Source organism: Artibeus jamaicensis, unplaced genomic scaffold (genome assembly GCF_021234435.1).
Source record: "Artibeus jamaicensis isolate MK-2021 breed Jamaican fruit bat unplaced genomic scaffold, CSHL_Jam_final contig_76, whole genome shotgun sequence".
In the NCBI taxonomy this organism is placed as follows: domain Eukaryota; kingdom Metazoa; phylum Chordata; class Mammalia; order Chiroptera; family Phyllostomidae; genus Artibeus; species Artibeus jamaicensis.
Genome location: NW_026521954.1, coordinates 1,880,126 through 1,899,331, shown reverse-complemented (window position 1 = coordinate 1,899,331; position 19,206 = coordinate 1,880,126). Strand labels below are relative to the sequence as shown.

Genomic DNA, 19,206 nt, shown 5'->3' with positions numbered 1-19,206 from the left:
GGCGGGGGTGCAGTGACTAAACAATTTAATGCTTTCTTTACTTATGCAAAAGGAGTAAGAGTATCAGCCCATTATCAGGAAAAAAAAACCCCAGCAAGGTTGTAAAATATTGGGCTGTCTCAGAGCTTCTCACCTGTTACTGCAAAAACCACTGTATTCAACAACTAGGTCAGTGAGTATGCTGCCCAGTTCAAATGATGTATTAGATTTCATAGCTAGTCTTGACACCATTGAACCACTTTTTCAATAACTTTCTTCTTTTTCTTTTTTTGCAAGTATGGAACAGGAATGACTGCTAAATTATTAGATATTTAAGTTTAGAATTCACTGTCATTGTTGCATAATTCAGTTGCTTAAGTAACATTTAGCAGATGCTACAGTGCAAGTTAATGAATAATTATTTTTTTGTACTCTGACCTTTGATTGCAGTTCATTTGTTACAGCCATGTTGGTTTAGTAATTATCCCAGTCCTTGGAAAGTCTCATGCCTCTTAATGGTCTACTTCTGTTTACTTCTACTTCTCTTAATGGTCTCTTCTATAAAGAGAAATGTGAAGTTCTTCAATTGATTTATTCATTATTGTAAATAAGCCAAAGCCACAGTCAAGCTAGTTTACTATTTCATGGGCACTCTTCAGTCTTCAGCATTCAAGGGCATATTTTTGGCATGTTACAAACCATGCTTTGGCTTCCCTTCTCCAAACTTGGCTCTTTCTTAACCATGAAACAGGGCAGGGACGGAATTATTTTCCTCCTGTCACTACCAACCCTAATAAGCAATGAAAGCAATTCAATCTTTTTGGGGGGCTTTATTCAGATGGCCAAAGATCTGAGAAGGTGGCGGGTTCATACCCTAACAGACCATCTTGTCTTTTCTTTCCAGGCCAAGGTTTTTATAGCAGGGAATAAATAAGGTGCAGTGAGGGGTTGTTAAGTTCAGGGAGGATTAGGTGAAAGAAATGGCGACATTCCTGTCCTGGGCATTTAGTTCTTCCCAGGGGCGGGTCTGTCTCTCCCTGGAACACAAAGGTCCAGATGCCTCCACTTGTCCCCAGGCGGTAATCTTTAGCGCTGCGCCAGAAGGTCGGCTGTTTTCCCAGGAGCCAGGACGGACCTCATCTGTAGTTTCTGAAACAAAAGCTTTAATATATACATTACTTACTAGGCTTATAACTTTTTACCTTAAACTAAAATTTTCCAACTCCAGTCCCCTATCACTTTCTTCCCAACTTTCATCCTGCTTCCAACACATGGCCTTGGTTTCAAGCCCCCCCCCCCAAAAAAAAACAACCCAGCACACAAAAGTTCCAAAGGCTGTCAATTCTCTGAAGGATTTCTTGGCTGTTAAGTTGAAAACAACTTACATCGTTATTTCAAGGGAAGGGGAAAAAGTGCAATTGCACAAAGAATACACCCCAATATTCAATTGCAGCCACGCCTTACCCACGCTGCTCCCTCCAGTCCCACGACGGCAGAGCCTGGCGATTCGCTCACGTCACTTCCTGTGCCTCCCCGGTGGGCGCCGGTAAATAACGTTTCGTAGGCCATTTCCGGGTTACTGAGGCCGCCCGCGGCGGCGCGGGCGTCGCTGTTCGCCGGTTCCCGGTCTATGGAGTCAGTTGGTGCGGGCGGCGGCGCGGAGGCAGGAGGCAGTGATCGAGGGGCCTTTGCCCCGCCAGGATGCTACCGGGCTTGGCCGCCGCCGCTGCGGCCCACAGATGTGGCTGGTCCTCCGTGTGCCGGCTCCGTCTGCGCTGCAGGGCGGCGGCCCGCGGCTCCAGCGAGCGCCAGGGTGAGTGTCCGTCCCCGGCCGCTGTTCCCGCGGAAGCCGGACTGGAGGAAGGGGTCCGGCCGGTCCCTCTGCGCCTCGCCCGGGCAGTAGCCCGGTAGTCCTTGCCCAGTCCCAGCCCCTACTCCCTTTGGTTCTCCGCCTTTGCATTTTGGCCCGCCTGGCCTGGGGGGCCCCTGACAGGCCTTCCCGACTCTGGTCTCGCCTCGGATACTAGCACAGGTTCCGCAGACACTTGAGGGCAGCCTGCAGCCGGTTTCCACCGGGAAGCCGACCACTTTCCCCGTGTGCACGGCGGTGTCCCACGGTCACATCTCCACCCCCAGCCACACACACCCTAGGCAGTGGGAAATAACTGGCTCCACAAAATTCCGGGGTCTTTGGAGCTCACGACTCCCCTTCAGTGAGGACTCGTAACCGAGCAGATTTTCTTGCCCTCCTTTCTTGGAGTCTCAACTTGCTTTCTTAAGTTTTCTAAAAGGAGCAACGCGCGGGGGGCGGGGTTGCTATTCAGACTTTACGAGTCATTCTTAAGTAGGAGGGTTTGACCATCACACAGTCACTGAACGAGCCCACTTTGGGGCTGGAAAACAACACTCTTCAGTTTCGTTGAGCTGCCTTTTTGGTGCAAAAGTGTCCACTGGAGCCGTAACCCAGAAAAAGGTGATTGGTGAGAATTTTTATCCCTCTGCTTAAGCATTTTTTCTTTTTCTGACTCAAATTGCCCCAGAGTTTCCAAAATAGCGTCGAACTTACAAGTTTTAATGAGGCTTACCCTCCGTTTCTGCCATCGATTGGCGCCTGCCATTGATTGGCTTGCCAGATCTTGACACTTCGGAACAATGAAAGTAACAATGAGGGAGAAGTTTGAACCAAATCCACCCCTAATCTTTTCCATCCCTAATCTTCAGGTTCGTGGGGATGTAAAGAGTATTTACAGAGACATTCCTCAAAAGTTCATGTTTGAAAAACTTGTAGCATTTTTGTGACCTCGCAATAGAAGTTGGAAGTCGTAGTTAAGTCATTCAAGGTTATGGTAAAAGCTATGGTAACGCCTATACTGTACAAATAACATATTTGTATTTTTTATGTGCAGTAAGTGTAGCAACTGGCTCTTAAAATTTTGGAGATGTTCTTGGGGCTTTTTGGTGATGATGGAAAAGTATAATTATTGATTTTTCCATATCGGCAATGTACCTGATTCTTTTATGAACAGAATGAATCATTTGGTTATATTCACTCCAAAATACCCAGGTGAAGGCTTCTATTGACCAAGCAGTTTCTGCATTTTACACTTAAATTAGGTGAAGTGACTGTTGAATTTAGGCTAAAGTGCCCTTTAAGTATTGCTTAGAAGTAGTTGAAAGAGTGTAATTTGTAATCCCTATTTTCTGTAGCTTTCATGTTGAAAATTATGTGCTCTTTGTCTCATCCATCTGTGAACCATAGATAATTACCTATCTCATCAGTCAGAATGATTTAGCAGAGTTGTTTGGAATATTTATTACCAAGAAATTAAAATATGTTTTCACACTAAAAAACACCTAGTAGGTTTAAAAAAAAAACCTTGTTTGTGAAAATTTAATTTCAATAATACCGTTTTTTAAAGGGCTATTATAATTATGGTAAAATTTAAAAATTATTTAGAAAAAGTGCTGTTTAAGTTGGATGCATGTAAGAAGTAAAGAATATTTGAAGAACTTTTGGAAAAAACTTCCAAAAACATTTTCCTTTATCAAGAAATACAATTTAGTTTATGCTTCTAAAATTGCTGCGTGAAAGAATATGAGGCCGGGAAAAATCTTACGAAGAATGAGAAGAGGAGGGAACCCTGAGGGAAGCAGCGGCTTCATTTGCATTCTTACAATGAGAAATGCCTGTTTGTCAAACTAACACTGAAAATATTTAAGGATGAAAAGGAAAACAACATTCTAGAGCAGCATTGTCCAAAGAGATATGCGAGCCTTGTATGTAATTTTCCGTTATCTTGATAGCTGTATGTTTAAAAATAGGAACAGGTGAAACTAATTTTAATGTATCTATTTTATCCAATATAGTTAAAGTATTTCAACAGGTAATCGATATCAAAGTTATTGAGATGTTTTATATTGTTTTTTGTACTAAGTTTTTGAAGTCCAGTATATTACACTGAAGTCACATCTTGGTTGACAGTAGCCACATTTCCAGTGCTCAAATAACAGTGTAGCTCAAACTACCGTATTGGACAGTGCAGTTACAGAGTTAGTATCCCTAATTTATAAATAATTTTTACAAACCAGTAGAAAAGTGGGCAAAGGAAATGAATAAGAAATTTATAAAGTTCATGTGGTCAACAAAAATGCAAAATTGTTTTATACTCTCTAATAAACACAGAAATGTAAGTTTAAGAATTCACTACTCATTGCCTGCCTGTATGGGCCGAGCGTTTCATAGTGATGCCTCATGCTGATGTTGTACGAAAGCAGGAGCTCTCTTACTGCTGATTGGGATAGAGTTGAACAGTGTTTTAGAGATCAGTTATTCATTGTATAAAAAGAACTTTAAAGATTAATGCCTTCTGATTCAGATTCTACTTAAAAGGATCCATCCATATTATGGTACATTTAATATGGGTTCATGATACATGCAACTCTTTTAAAATAATAATTTAGAATATTCAGTGACATGGGAAGCTGCTCTTGATGTACTGTATTAGGTAAAACTAGAAAAAAGTAAAAATATATACTGTGATATTAATGGTAAATTTTTTTTAATAATTTTTTTTTTAGTTTTTTAAAAGATTTTATTTATTTATCTTTAGAGGGGAAGGGAAGGAGGGAGAGAAATATCAATGTATGGTTGCCCCTTGTGAGTTCCCTGATGGGAACTGGCCTGCAACCCAGGCATGTGCCCTGACTGGGAATGAACCGTGGTTGCTTGGTTCCCAGGCCCGTGCTCAATCCACTGAGCTACACCAGCCAGGACCGGAGATCCCACATGCAAGCGTGGTGTATCAGGACGATGCTCTAATCAATTGAGCTCCTGGGCCAGAGCTGTTAAACTTTTTTTAACTTTATGTGTTTTTCAGAAGATCTATAATAAATGTACAGTTTTATTTTTTAATTTTAATTTACTGATTTTTTGAGCGAGGAAGAGAGAGAAACATCTCTTTGTTGTTCCACTTATATATGCACTCGGTTTATTCTTTTATGTGTCCTGACTGGGGATCAAACCTATAACCTTGGCATAGAGGGATGACTAACCATATATTTTTAAATCGGGGTCCCCACCCCCTGGGCTGTGGACTAGTACTGGTCTACACGTGCTAGGAACTAGACCACACAGTAGGAGGTGAGTGGCAGGCCAGTGAGGGAAGCCCGGCTCGGCTCGCATACCACCTGAGCTCTGCCTCCTGCCCTCCCTGTCTGTGGAAAAATTGTCTTCCTTGAAATGGGTCCCTGGAGCCAAAGAGGTTGGGGCTGCTGTTTTAAGTAATAAAAATGTTACTTAGTTGCTGTAGTAAATAGAGGGGGAGACCCTCCCCCAAACCAGAATTATCTTTTGGAGGGTGGCCCTTGTAGTACAGGCTTCCCCCACCAGGTGAATGTTCAAGGAACTCGCGTATCAGCTTACCAGCTGGCCTTCTTGTGAGAGGCTGCATTCTTAGCAGTTTTTGACCAAAAAAGGCATGACCTCTCCCCCTGCCCTGGTGCCCCACCCTCCCTATTAGCAACTTTTTTTTTGTTTCCCTGGGATGAAAAAAGCCCTGAAAGGGAAGGGTTTTGGTGATGTGGAAGAGGTGAAACAAAAGATAGCACTCACTAAAGGGCATCAAAATGAATGAGTTCAAACAGTTTTGAGCGTTGGAAAAAACGTCTCAATAAGGAGATTGCATCAAATGGAGAGTACTTTGAAGGTGACTGAAGTTTAAACATCAGAATAAATACACAATTTTATATAAATAAATTTCATTTTTGGTCCCTCCTTGTATAGCCTTCTTAAGTTTTTTTGGCTTTGCATAGAGTAGTTATTTTTTCATGTATTTTATGCCTTGCCTCACTTGACAAAAATTTGAGGTCAGAGGTTGCTCCTTTAGGTACTACATATTAAATTAACTGTTACATGCTTTTGCTTAAGTGTGAGATTCATGAAAGTGTACTTTTTAAATAAAAAGATAGAAATTAAACCTTTGTATTTTATATGCCTCTAATGTGCTCATATTTATTACCACAAGAAACGTAGAGTGGGAGTTTAACAATTTAACTTTTGTCTCCAGCATCCCCTCCCTTAAATCACTGATAGGAACATTGACAATTACAAAAGATCAAATTGACAGATCAACAGCATGATTCTGTGTAGTTGAAGTTAATGACAGAATTTATAACTGTAGAGTAAGGGTAGCCTTAGTGTGTGCCTCATGGGGTTTTTGTGAGTGAGGATCATTCAGCAAAGAGGCGCCGGTGTTGGTGGTGTAGTGCCAAACCAGACAGACAACCATGTGCACTGTTACTGGGCAGACACTAGGGATGAGCCAATACAAGTACTGTGCAAGAAACATACTGGGGCCCTGGCTGGTGTAGCTCACTGGAATGCAGGCCTGTGAACCAGAGGATCACAGTTTGATTCCCAGTCAAGGCACATGCCTGGGTTGCAGGCCAGTTCCCAGCAAGGGATGCACAAGAGGCAACCATACATTGATATTTCTCTCCTTCTTTCCTTCCCTTCCCCTCTAAAGATAAATTAAAAAAGAAAGAAAGAAAGAAAGAAATATACTGGGTTCTGGGCTAGAAAGTGGCCAGCAAGGGCTGTTTATTAGAAATGCTGGCCTGGGACTTCACCTTTTCTCTTGTTGCTGTTTTTCCATTTTTAAAGCAAATATTAACAATAATTAAGCAAGGCAGTGGAGATATATGCCAAGAGGCAGTGCAGGAAGTTGCCAGCATCTCATATTCTTTACTTGGGGCGGGGGAGGATTCCCTTACTCTGTTCTGGAGAAAAATCACATCAGCAATAGTCTTTTAGGTTGGGCTACCCTGTCTAGGTCACACTTTTGCTTGCTCGATGATTATGCATAAAAGGAGTTTCTTGCATTTTTGCCTAGCTGGAAGCATAAAAGTAAACTAGAAATAGTATGTTAATGTTTTTTTAAAGATTTTGTTTATTTTCTTTAGAGAGGAAGGGAGGAAGAGAGGGAGAGAAACATCAGTGTGTGGTTGCCCCTCACACGTCCCCATTTGGGGACCTGGCCCACAACCCAGGCATGTACTGGGAATTGAACTGGCAACACTTTGGTTCGTAGGCCCATGCTCAATCCTGAGCTACATCAGCTAGGGCTAGTGTGTTAATATTAGCAGTAATAATATTAAAGTAATTCAGCAATGCAAATACTTTTTGTTTTTAACATTTAGGCTTTTATTTTGAAAATATAGAAAAGTGTAAGGTCTAGAGAAAAAGTTATGTAGAATCCAGATATTTCACCAGTCACATTTGTAATAGGTGAATTCATATGTATTATTTTGTTTCCTGTAAAATCATTATAACAAGTGTTTTACATGTTATTAAAAGTTTTTAACGAATACACAATAAAAATATATAAAACCTAATGACTACTGCTACTGATCACCACAAAACAGATCCTCAGTCTAGTCTGTGATACTCTGATTATTGTGTATTTTAAAGTCACAATTACTAACCTCATTAATAATAAGTGATTTAGTAACAATGATTTAGTTTTTAATATGTCAGTGCTTTAGACGTTTTGGGAAAAAATTATCGTAAATAATGAGATTGACCTCTGGGAGACTTAGGGGACACATTTGACTCTGGTCCTATTTGTTTCCAGTTATTGTTACTACGTAAACACGTATTTATGTTTCCACTGTTTTGTGTTTGGAATTACATTTGCTTTATTGTCTCAGTTGTGGTCCAGTGTATCTTTTAGAATATGAAATGTAAGTTCTGTGCAATTTTCAATTTTGTTTTAATGCAATACGTGTACTTTAAAGTTGCTGACACCTGAAATTCTCCCAAAGTTTAAAATTAAGGACTTTTCAAAACAGCAAGGGAACTATCAAAGATCCTAGGATAGTGAGTGGCAAATGAAATCAGGAGTCAGTTTGAAGAGAATGCTAGCCAGGAATGGGACCACTTGAGCATCAATCAGGATAATGACTAAACTGGATTGAAATAATGCTTAAATCAATGAAATCATAACAACTCATGCACATTAATGTGTCACTACTGCAGGATGGTGGGGAAATGAACTCATTATTTTGAAAACTAGGAAATAAAAGGAAGCAATTAAGCATTTATCCTGATTTTCCTGTGTGGACTGTACTGCTGGATAACCAAATAAATGAAGGGAATGCTGTCTTTGTAGGAGCATTCTGACTAATAATGAATGATAAAAATAAAATATCACCATTTGATAACCACCTAATGAATAAATGGTTCTAGGCGTTGAACAACAGCGTACACTATCACAAGTATGTGGCTCCTGGTGGAAAAACACATCACCTCCTAACAAATAGTGTTGTCTTAATTAAAAGAATCAGAATTGGGATAAAGCCTTTAAAGCCACTGATTTATAGAACATTAAGAACAATAGGATAAATGACATCAGGTAATTAAATCAACAAAATTCACACTAGAAAACTACCAGGATAAAAATTTATGACAAACAACTTGGTCTTTTCAATACATAAAAACTTACTCTTAAAAAAAGACATGCTGTAGCTTAAAAGAGACTTCAAAGATGTCCCAGGACCTGGCTGGTGTAGCTCAGTGGATTGAGCGCGGGCCTGTGAACTAGAATATCGCGGTTCGACTCCCAGTCAGGGCACATGGCTGGGTTGCAGGCCAGTTCCCAGCAGGGGACGCACGAAAGGCAACCATACGTTGATGTTTCTCTCCCTCTCTCCTTCCTTTCCCCTTCCCCTCTACAGATAAATAAAGTCTAAAAAATAATAATAATAATTTAAAAAAAAGATGTCTCAGGAAATCACAGTATGTGGACCTTACTAGGATCTGTTCACACACACAAAAATGATAATACTTATAACAACTGGAAATTGACATTAAAGAATTGCTTATTATTATTTTTTACTTGTGATGACAGTGTGCCTGCGTTTAAAAAGCTATTGTTTCTAGAATGCATACTGAAATGTTTATGAATGAAATTACTTTATGTCTGCGATTTGCATCAAATCAATACGGAGGTGAGGCGGTAGTGCTGTAGGTAGAGATGGGACAAGGTGGGGAATGAGTTGAGACTTGTTGAAGGTGGGCAACAGGTTTGCCTAACCCAGGTTTTGTTTATTGTACTGTTTTTTTCTACATTGCATATGTTCAAAATGTTCTGTAACAAAAATTTTAAAATGTAAGGAGAAAAAAACTCTAGGATCAAGTCATGGAAACATTGTTATCTCTTGACGGATTTTTAGACTGGAGTAATCCCTCTTTAAATATCTTAGTGCAGTCTCCATGAAAGCATTTCCTCAGTGGGCAAAAAAAGATGTGGCAGATGTCTTTGTTATGTAATAGTCACAAAAGGTGTTTGAGTGGGGCTGACAAACCCGTGGCCTGCTGTGAAGATGCTTTCCTGGAGGGTGGTTCCTTGGCAGAACTTGCTTCAGCCTTTGCTTCACAAATTCATTTTGCTAGTAGCCTACATATTTTAATAAATGAAAAAGTAAGTCGGTATCAGGAAGCTTTTAAAGCAAATAATTCCTGAGCCTGAAACTTGAGCGAATAGTTATGCTGCCTGTGCCCCTCACGTTCTTCAGATTATTTTCAACATTTACTGTAACTTACGTTTGTGATGAATTCACCGAGCCATTACGAAAAAATTTACTTTTTCATTTCAGAAGGCATGTATCTATCTGCACATGCACATACACGAACTAACATTTTTGTAAGATCATTATTAAGCATTTAGAAAAGTTTTAACTTTTTTTAAAATAAAATTTTAAGATATTTTATTTATTTATTTTCAGAGAGAGGGGAAGGAGAAAGAGTGGGAGAGAAACATTGCTTTGTGGTTGCCTTTCATGTGTCTTCCACTAGGGACCTGACCTGCAACCCAGGCATGTGCCCTGACTGGGAATTGAACCAGCGACCCTTTGCTTCACAGGCCCGTGCTCAATCCACTGAGCTACACCATCCAGGACAAAAAGTTTTAACTCTTGAATGCTTAACTCACCACTCTTGGAAAAACGGCTATTTAATATAATTTTGTTAATATACCTACAACTTTAAAAAGTACATAAATTATATCTAGACAGGTATGTTTGAGTTCTTTTGTAAAGAGTTCTAGCCCTGGCTGGTGTAGCTCAGTGGATTGAGCAGCAGTCTGTGAATCAAAGGGTCACCAGTTTGATCCCTGGTCAGGGCACATGCCTGGGCTGTTGGCTGTCACTCCAGTAGAGGTCGTGGGAGAGGCAACACACATTGGTGTTTCCCTCTCTCCTTCACTTCCTCTCTTTCTAAAAATAAATGAATAAAATCTTTAAAAAAAAATTCTAAGTACTCATATAAAAATAAAGGGAGGAGGGGTCACATAAAAGTAGGAACAGAGGAACAGACAGACTTGCTTTCCTGCCACTTTGTGGCAGGTGGGGAGGGAATGTGTGTGTGTCGTCCTGTGTGCCAGCTCTGTCAAGTCCACAGCCAACCTGCATGCGGCCGCTGAAGTGCTTCATAATTGATACCCTGTTCTTCCCCAATTAAAATTCCCGTGTACTGAGGATTTTACCAACATTTCACCAAATGATAAGTGATAGTATGAATGACTCATTAACATAGTTCACTTACTGATCATGAAATGAAAGGAATAAATATGCAGCCAATAGAAAGAGGACCCAGCATAATTTTGAGTGGGAAGCCCTTGTGACCTCATTCCATCTTAAGAGAAGTACGTTATGCTGATATATTTTTGCCATATAACGAGCATACCAAATGCACAGTATCTGTTATATGCCAGACACCTTTCAGAACAGCGGAATAATACGAAATGTTAAAATATATTTTAAATGTTATCCTTTACTTTTTCTGTACATAATGTAGTCCCTGTATTCCTAGGGGTCAGTGAGACTCCGCCAGCGGAGAGGGTGATTTGGCATTGTACCTTTGGGGGTCTTGCACCGTGAAAGTTTCCCTGTTGTTTTGTAAAACCGTTCTCCTTCTAATCATAGGTGACCTATTTTATTGGGTGTCAAAATCCTGGTGACTCTGTACTTAAAATATTTTTTTTCTTTTAGAATGGCAGAATTTAGTGGCCTTTGGAAGCTTCTCAAACGTGGTTCCCTGTGGTCACCCATACTTTTGTACGCTGAGTCAAGTCAAGCTGTACTCTACAGATGTTCAGAAAGAAGGGCAGCGGTCAGAAACCCTCAGAGTAGAAAAAGTACCATCATTGGATGAAGCAGGTATGTGTAAATGTTTTTAAATCAATTTCTCTGTGTACTGGAGTAGTTTGTGTGAGAATATTTGTTCCTTGAATATTTGATAGAACTTACCTATAAAACTGTTTTATTGCTATTTTTCTATAGTTTTGGAATTCTGTAATTCTATGCCACTATCCTTTCAAATGTAATGATCTCTTTCATTTTTCTATTATCTACTTTTGGAACTCTTAATTATAAATATGTTACATCTTGCTTTATTTTCCATGTGTGTGAACCTGTCCTATTTTCTATTACTGAATTTTATATTTCTCTTTCTGTCATTTTTATATTTCTATTCTGGCCTGAATTCTGGATTATTTCTTTAGTTCTTCCTAGTTCACTAATCAACTGTTTAGTTACCTCTAATCTGATGATTGATACATTTGTTGGGCTTTTAATTTCAACGATTTTATTTTTCTTTTCTAGAAGGTGTTTTTCACCTTGCTTGGTTGGTTTCATGTTCCTTGCTTATATTTTCAAACATCTCTTTTGTTACTGAGCCATATTAAACATAGCTATGTTATATACTGACTGAAAATGAAGCTATCTGAAATTTTTTGGTTTGCCCCATGTTATCCTCTTTTTCTCTGTTTCTTGCTCTCATTTATGATGCCTTATTTGTGTTTTTTTCTAACCGAGATCTGTTCATTTTCTATGCAGTTTTATATCTTGGAACACTTTCATGTCTCTCCAGACTGAAAATGTGGTCCTGCATAGAGTTTGTTTTTGCCTTTTAGCTGCTGAAAATACAGCTTGGGACCACATTAAATTCTCTTCTTTACATTTTTAGATCACATTGGTAGCATGAATTCAGACTGCAGACTGGTGTGAGGGCTGATTTGTTCTTAGGACTCTCAGGGCAGTTTCCCTCCACTACGCAACAGGAGAGTTAAGGTGGGCCTGCTTCCCTGCCGCTGCCTCTGTGTGTCCTGTTTCCAGTCACAGTTACACCACGTGTGTAGCTTTTCTCTTTGTGAGTGTCTTCTGTGAGCAGACACGTTTTTGTTTAGTGTCTCCATCTTGAGCAGAACTAGTCTTATTCTCTGGTCTCCCATGCCCCTTGCAGCCTTGCAGTTCTGTAGAAGCTCAGAGTATAAGCTTCAACAAAAATCATCCTGCACCGCCCCCCCCCCCCCAAAAGCTGGCTTTGGTGTGCCCACTTATTCTGTGGAAGCCTGGCTTCTCCTTCATTTTTCCCTCTTCAGAACACTTTTTGCTAGTTCAGCAATGCATTTGAAAAACTTTATCCAACATTAAATTTTATCCAATTTTAATGTTGATCTGCAGCATTAAAAAGAAGTCCTTTATTCATTTATTTGTTGTTTTATTCAAGAAGTGTTTTTTGGTAGTATTTATATGGTAGCAAGAGAATGACTCTTGGAGTTCATGGTCTTTTTATTGCTAAAACAGAAAATTAAGTAAACAGATATAAAATACTGTAGAGTTAAGTGCTGTTGTAAGGGAAATGCTATGAGCTGCAGGAGCGTTTGGGAGGGGCCCTTGACTCTTGAGTGGTTAGGAAAGGTTTCCATAAAGAAATGATAATTAAATAGGGACCTGAAGAAAGTAGATATTGGAGGGATGAATGGTGGAGAAAGAAGGCAAACTTGCAAGTAATACAGTGTGATTGAACTACTGAGTGGAGGACCTGGTGGTGGGATTGGTAGTTTTGAATTCAGAAGTTCAAGGGATGAAACTCAGGACGTAAAACAGCAATTAGATGAGGGTTGTGTTCAGAAGTTTGGACTTTGTAGGCAATGGAAATTTATTGGAGTATTTTAAGTTGAGGAAATACTTGATCAGATTTAAGATTTTAAAGAGATAACTAGTTGCAGACTGGAAAACAGATTGCAAAGGAAGCGGTGATACAAATGAGGGTTCAGACCAGGCTAATGGCAATGATTTTTTTAAAGGAATAGAAGCACTCAAGAGATTTAGGAGCTGAATAGTTAGGAGTTGGTGATTGAATTTGGAAGAATGAAGGAGCTGGTCAAGTAAAGGTTAATGCCTGCTTACTAGACCGGGCATATGTGTAGTGCTTTCATTTGTTTCTAAAATTAGGAAAACCACAGCCAGGCAGAGTACTTTGAGAAGATGACTCAGGTTTGGGTATCTAAATTGCAGTAGGTGCCTCTGGGACATCTGAGCAGATCTAGTAGGCAGCTGGATATACTTCAGGTGAACCTCAGGAATATTGTGGGTTCAATCCAGGCCACCACAATTAACGCGAATATTGCAATAAAGTGAGTCTCATGAATTTTTTGGTTTCTCAGAGGATATAAAAGATATGGGTACACTATATGTAGTCTATTTAGTGTGCAATGGTATTTTGTCTAAAATAGTGTACACACCTCAATTTAAAAATACTTTATTGCTAAAAAAATTAAGCATTATCTGATCCGTCAGCAAGTTACAATCTTTTTGTTAATGGAGGGTCTTGCCTCGGTGTTGGTAAAACTATCTGTGAAGTGCAGTAAAGCAGGGCAAAGAAACAAACCGTGCCTTTGCTGCCTTGCTGTGCGAGAGGGGACATCAGCATCTCTGCTGGGTTCCTGCAGGAACCTCCTCCCTGGGCTCCCTGCTTTCACTCTCTTCCTTGATCGTTACCTTTCATCCCAACCAGTCTGCTTTTGGTTCTTAGAAAATACCAGGTTTGTTCTCATTTATAAGGCCTTTGCTCTACCTAGTTGCTTCCTCTTTCCAAGGTGTACTTCTGCACATACAACCCCTGCTGGTCATTACATTACGTTGAAATGTCAGCTCTGCAGTCATTCTCATAATCACTCAATCTGAAGTAGCCACCCAGTCAGTCATAAATATTATCCTAATTTTAATTCTCTGTGTAGATTGCACTTATTACTGACTGGTGTTTTCAATATTTATTTACTTTATCTTCCACTTGTTTGAAATTCCAGTGACATCAGGAACCTCAGTGAGTGGAGCGGTGGTTTGCACATAGTTTAATAAGTATGTGTAAATGAGTGAATGTGTAGAATTCTAACCTGGATGTATAGGTTTAAGAGACACTGGCTATACCCAGGTGGTAGCTGAAGGCATTGGTATGTTTGAGACAGTGCAGGGAGTGTTTAGAGTTTGGAGACAGATAAAATCCTCAGTACAAAACCCCCAGTGGCTAAGAACAGATGAGAGAAGAGGAACCTGCAAAGGATACTTCAGGAGGAGCAGCCTAAAGAGGTAGGAGCAGATGCAAGGAGAATAAATACAGTGTCAGGAGGAGAGAGTGTTTGGAAAATAATAAACATTTCAAAGCTGTCTGGTCTTTAGTTGGGTACCTTTCACAGGATAAGGTTTTAGATTTTAGATTCATTGAGAAACCTGTATTCATGTTTAGGATGCCTGTTTTTCTCTGTTTCCCCTAAATCTTATCTTCCCTTTGGGCTTACTCTGCAATTTTAGCCAATTTCTTTCCTTTTTCTTTTGGTGATGGAGAACTGCTGGGGTATTTATTAATTGAGAGTGTGATATTAAAGGATGAAAGAATTGAGAGTATAGTGAGTCCCTAAGCTCTAGAAATAAGCATATTTATTAAATTGTCAAAATGGGAGGAGAAACAAGTGATGAAAAAATAGAATTAAGGGCAGAATATGTTATAATGCTCTTTTGAGTTGAACATAGACTCAGGCAAAAAGTTCTTAATGTTGGTTCTTCTATACAGAATGCTTGAAGTTGAAATCTATGACTAGGTTTCTTTTTTCTATGCTGACTGGAATAAAAATGTTAGTGTATTTTCTTATATTAGGAATATATTGGGGCCATGAAGGAACATGTGTAAAGGACACATGGACAAAGCCAAAGGGGGTAGGATTGAGGGTGGGTGGGGTGGGTGGGGCAGAGGGTGTGGTGGGGTGAAAATGGAGACAGCTGTACTCGAGCAACAATAAAAAATAATCCTAATAAAAGAAAAGAAATACATTGTTTATGAAGGTTTGTTTTGGGCTCAGTTTTTCAGAATTCATTTCGGCCAGATTAGGCCTTGTTAGCCATCAGATGGATAACAAGTAATTGCTTGATTGAACAATAATTGGTATATTTAAGGGTTTGAGATTGACTTTTGAATAATTCAAATCGCATGAAGAAGTCAGGAACAGCTCATCAAGAGGCAGAGATTTGCTAAGGAATCCTTAAGTTTTTAAGGAGCATTCAGATGTTTAAAATTTTAGTAAAATTAGTTTTAATCTTGCTAATGACAGCAGATGTGTGGCAAACAGCCAGGACTTGAACTTAAAATGTCTAGAGATATTCGTGGATAAACTGTCTGGTTACTTATTGAAACCATAAAAATTCTACTCCAGTGATACCTCTAAGTTTATTAAGGTGGCAGTGTGCAAATTAGGTATTTGTTCATCCATATGTTTGAGCCATTTGCTAACCTTTCTTTTTTTTTTTTTTTTTTTTTTTATTTTTTTTTTTTTCCCCCCCCCCCCCCGCGCTAACCTTTCTTATTTGGGATTCTTAACACTACATGGTTAGTATCATCTAGACAGTTTGTAGTGAGAAGAAAATCCAGAGACGTCAGTCTTAGAGCAACTCATTTTCTGTTTGGTTGAATGACTTTGATCATTGTGGGAGGGAGGGTTGTCTGAAGTTTTTGACGGTAGATTTCAGTTGTTCAGACACTAGGTGAGGGTTGGAAGCTTGCTGTTCTGCCATCCCTTTCCCTTCACTTTTCTCCACCATCACCATACTCTCTGTTCACCAAAGCAAAATTTTAAGAACTTGATACAGGTTCTATAAAGATGCTTTAAAATTTGCATGCTGTGTTGGTAGACAGTACTAAAATTGTAATAATCATTTAACTGTTCAATGCCAAATGTTACAAGCTATCGTAAGTTAAACAGGTAAGTGTTTTTAAGCCTGTCTTCGTCAATATGCCATTATAACCTCCTTAGGATTTTGTGAATAGTTATAAATAGCCTTTCGGGATTTTCTGTACATGTTGTAGTTATCAAAACATAATATACTGTGTTAAGTCATTTAATCATTGGTTTTCACTGAAAAATAATGAAGAAATACACTAAAAGTTACATAAAAGATTTTTTGCTTTTATTTCAAAGGCAATTTTGCCTTTGTTAGTACCTAGTCTATTAACATTTAATTCAGCCATAAAAGCCTTGAAAGAAGATAAATCAGAAATTCTAAGCAAGGTAGCATTGTGATGAATAGATGCTTTAAGGTACCTGTTTCACTTCTCACTCACTGGAGTGATAGGTAAAATATAAAAAGAGAAAACTGAATAAATAGCAGGACTCAGAAACATGCTATGTCCGAGAAATGGAACAGAAAGTGCCTGACTCTGCATCAGTAAGCAGGCACTGTCAGCCAGGAGTTTGGCTTATTTGGGGTAATAGATTTGCAAGTGCCACGTTCATAGCCAGCTGCTGGAGTCAGACTCACTGTTTGAAGTTAAGCACCTACCCGCCACAGGAGGCTGAAAATAGCCTCTTCCATTTGTTACCTGAGGCTCTGTCTTGTATGTAGGAGGCTCTAGGGTAGGGAGTACAGAGGACAGATTGGAACTGAAACCTGCCCTTTGCTGGCTTGGAGACTGGACTGAGGGATAGGAGTTTCAAACTGCCAGTGTGAATCTGGTTCAGGATAGAAGGGTCGGATTGTGTTGTAAGCATGGGAGCATGAGGAGGAGAGTAAAAGGATATAGCTTATTCAAAATAATGTTGCAAATTCCAAAACTAAAAAATACAGGAAGGATCATATTGCAATATATAAATGTATCAAGTCAATCCATCTGCCCCTTAAATTTATAGTCGTTTGTCAATTATACCTCAATAAAAAATAAGAGTAAAAAATACATGAAGAAGTCTAATAAGAAAGTTAAAAATCAACTATCAAATATGAATTAAGTCCAGATGATATTAAAATAACAGCCTGAATTGCTTTAAAGTGAATTAAATTTCCTCAAAAGAATAAATGAAGTACTCATATTTTTTGAAACAAGCAGATGTGAAACTAGAACAAATCTGGAAAAGGGCCAACTAGAAATCTTAGAAATGAAAATGTAGTCACTAAAATAAAAATTTAATAGTGTTGGACAAGTAGAGAATTCATAAATTGGAATTCATCCTGAGTGCATAAAGGAAAATAAAAAGATTTAAAAAAATGATAAGCATTTAAGAGTCATGAGGCTCTAGCTCATATTTAATAGGCATTTCAGAGAGAGAGAGAATAGAGAAATGATAGAGAAGAAAATAGATAGTGGATGAGGATTTTTCAGAATTTGAGAAAAACAAGGATCTTCAGATGAAAAGTATACTTTGAGTATTAAGCAGTGTAAGTGCAAAGAAGTCCACAGATTTGAACACCAAAACAAGAAACAACCCAACTTAAAAGCTTCCAAGGAGAAAAGTCAGAAAGGCCAGTTGTCGCCCTTTGGAAGCAGACTTTTTATCTGCAACCATATGCAGTAAACAAAGGGAAGAGTGATTTCAATATCCATGAAAGAGTGAAGGAGAAGTATATGTTACCGTAGAATTTTACACTGGTCTAAATCATCATTGTAGAGTGAAGGCATAATAAAAGCATTTTCACATATGTAAAGAGAATGTCATTGATTACTAACCCACCTACATTTAAAAAATTTTTTAATGTAATCTTTATTGTATATTTTCACATTACCTTTAGTCCTTATACCCCAGCAGTCACCACCACACTGTTGTCCGTGTCCACGAAGTGCTTTTTCCTTTTTGCTCAATCTCTCCACCACCTAACCTCTCCCCAACTAGCTGTCATTTAAAGTATATATTTTTCCTTTTTTCAAAAATTTTGTTCATTTATTTTTTAGAGAGGGGAGAAGGGAGGGAGAAAGAGAGGGAGAGAAACATCAATGTGAGAGAGAAACATCAACCAGTTGACTAGCATTCACCCCAACTGGGGACGAGGGCTGCAACCTATGCATGTGTCCTGACCAGCAGTCGAACTGGCGACCTTTCACTTTGTGGGATGTTGCCCAACCCACTGAGGCACAAAGGCCAAGGCAAACTATATATTTCTGTAAGATGCAGAGTAAACCCAGAGGGACAGAAGGGTTGGGATATAAGAGACAATGAAGAGCAAGAAATGGATAATATGTGTTGGTAAAATTAACTATTGATAATAAAAATAATAAACTTTTCTATAGTTAAAGTTTTAGTCAAGAGTAGTAAGGTAGAAGTTTTCAGTGGTTAAAGATTTATCGTTCTAGAAGAATGTAGAGATGCTGAATAACTTTACATATGGTTAAGAAAGATGAAGAGGGAAGTATGCATGTTAAATTTTTAAGTGGAATCATTAAAACAGTAAGAATAGAATATTGTGGATTCCAAACCAGCATATGGGATGGGGTGAGAGGAAGATGTAGAAAACTTGATCTATCTAACAGGTGGCAGGAAAAGCAAAATAAATATAAAAGCAAAGGAAAAAGACTGGTAAACTGAAAACAGACAGTAAGATGGCAGAGTCCAGAAGTACCACTAATCAAGTCAGAGTTCATGGTGTTGCATATTGTTTAAATACATTCCTCCTCTGAAAAGGTGGAAACAGTTTATTTCTGTTTGTACAGATTTTCAGAGATCTGTGTGCTGGGTCTCTACTATCGTATCTGTTAAAAAACTTTGCTCTTCTGATTTTATTCTCTTAATCTCCTACACCAACAATTTCTCCCTTCACTTCATCATTCCCGTTTCTATATAAAACACTGTCAATCTCTCCTTGATTCCATTCATTCTTCATGCCAGCTCCTGCAGAGAGCACAAATACTGCTTTTACTTCATCATCTCACATTCTCGCTTCAACTGTTGCCTCCATCCTTACTGTTCCTCTGAAACTGCTGTTACCAAAAGATGACGAGGGGTCTCCATTTTGCTACTCCCGTATTCACTTCTAACCTTGGCCTTCGTGGAAATTAATTACACAAGCATCTACTCATAAATTAAACGGTATTTTAAACATTGAAGCAGTAAACAACAGTGGTTTAGACACAGA

At 38.9% G+C, this 19,206-nt stretch overlaps 1 protein-coding gene and 1 long non-coding RNA gene across 2 annotated transcripts in view; one reads left to right on the top strand and one right to left on the bottom strand.

Moving 5' to 3' along the window:
- The window catches only part of LOC119043861 (uncharacterized), a 133,658-nt gene that overhangs the window by 37,789 nt on the left and 76,663 nt on the right, over positions 1–19,206 (bottom strand). The window lies entirely within an intron of this gene.
- SLC30A9 (solute carrier family 30 member 9) overlaps positions 1,681–19,206 on the top strand; it is a 76,006-nt gene continuing 58,480 nt past the window's right edge. The window contains exons 1-2 of the mRNA XM_037138092.2: positions 1,681–1,792; positions 11,026–11,193. Coding sequence (XP_036993987.2) covers positions 1,681–1,792; positions 11,026–11,193 — 280 coding nt within the window. The remainder of the gene's footprint in view (positions 1,793–11,025; positions 11,194–19,206) is intronic.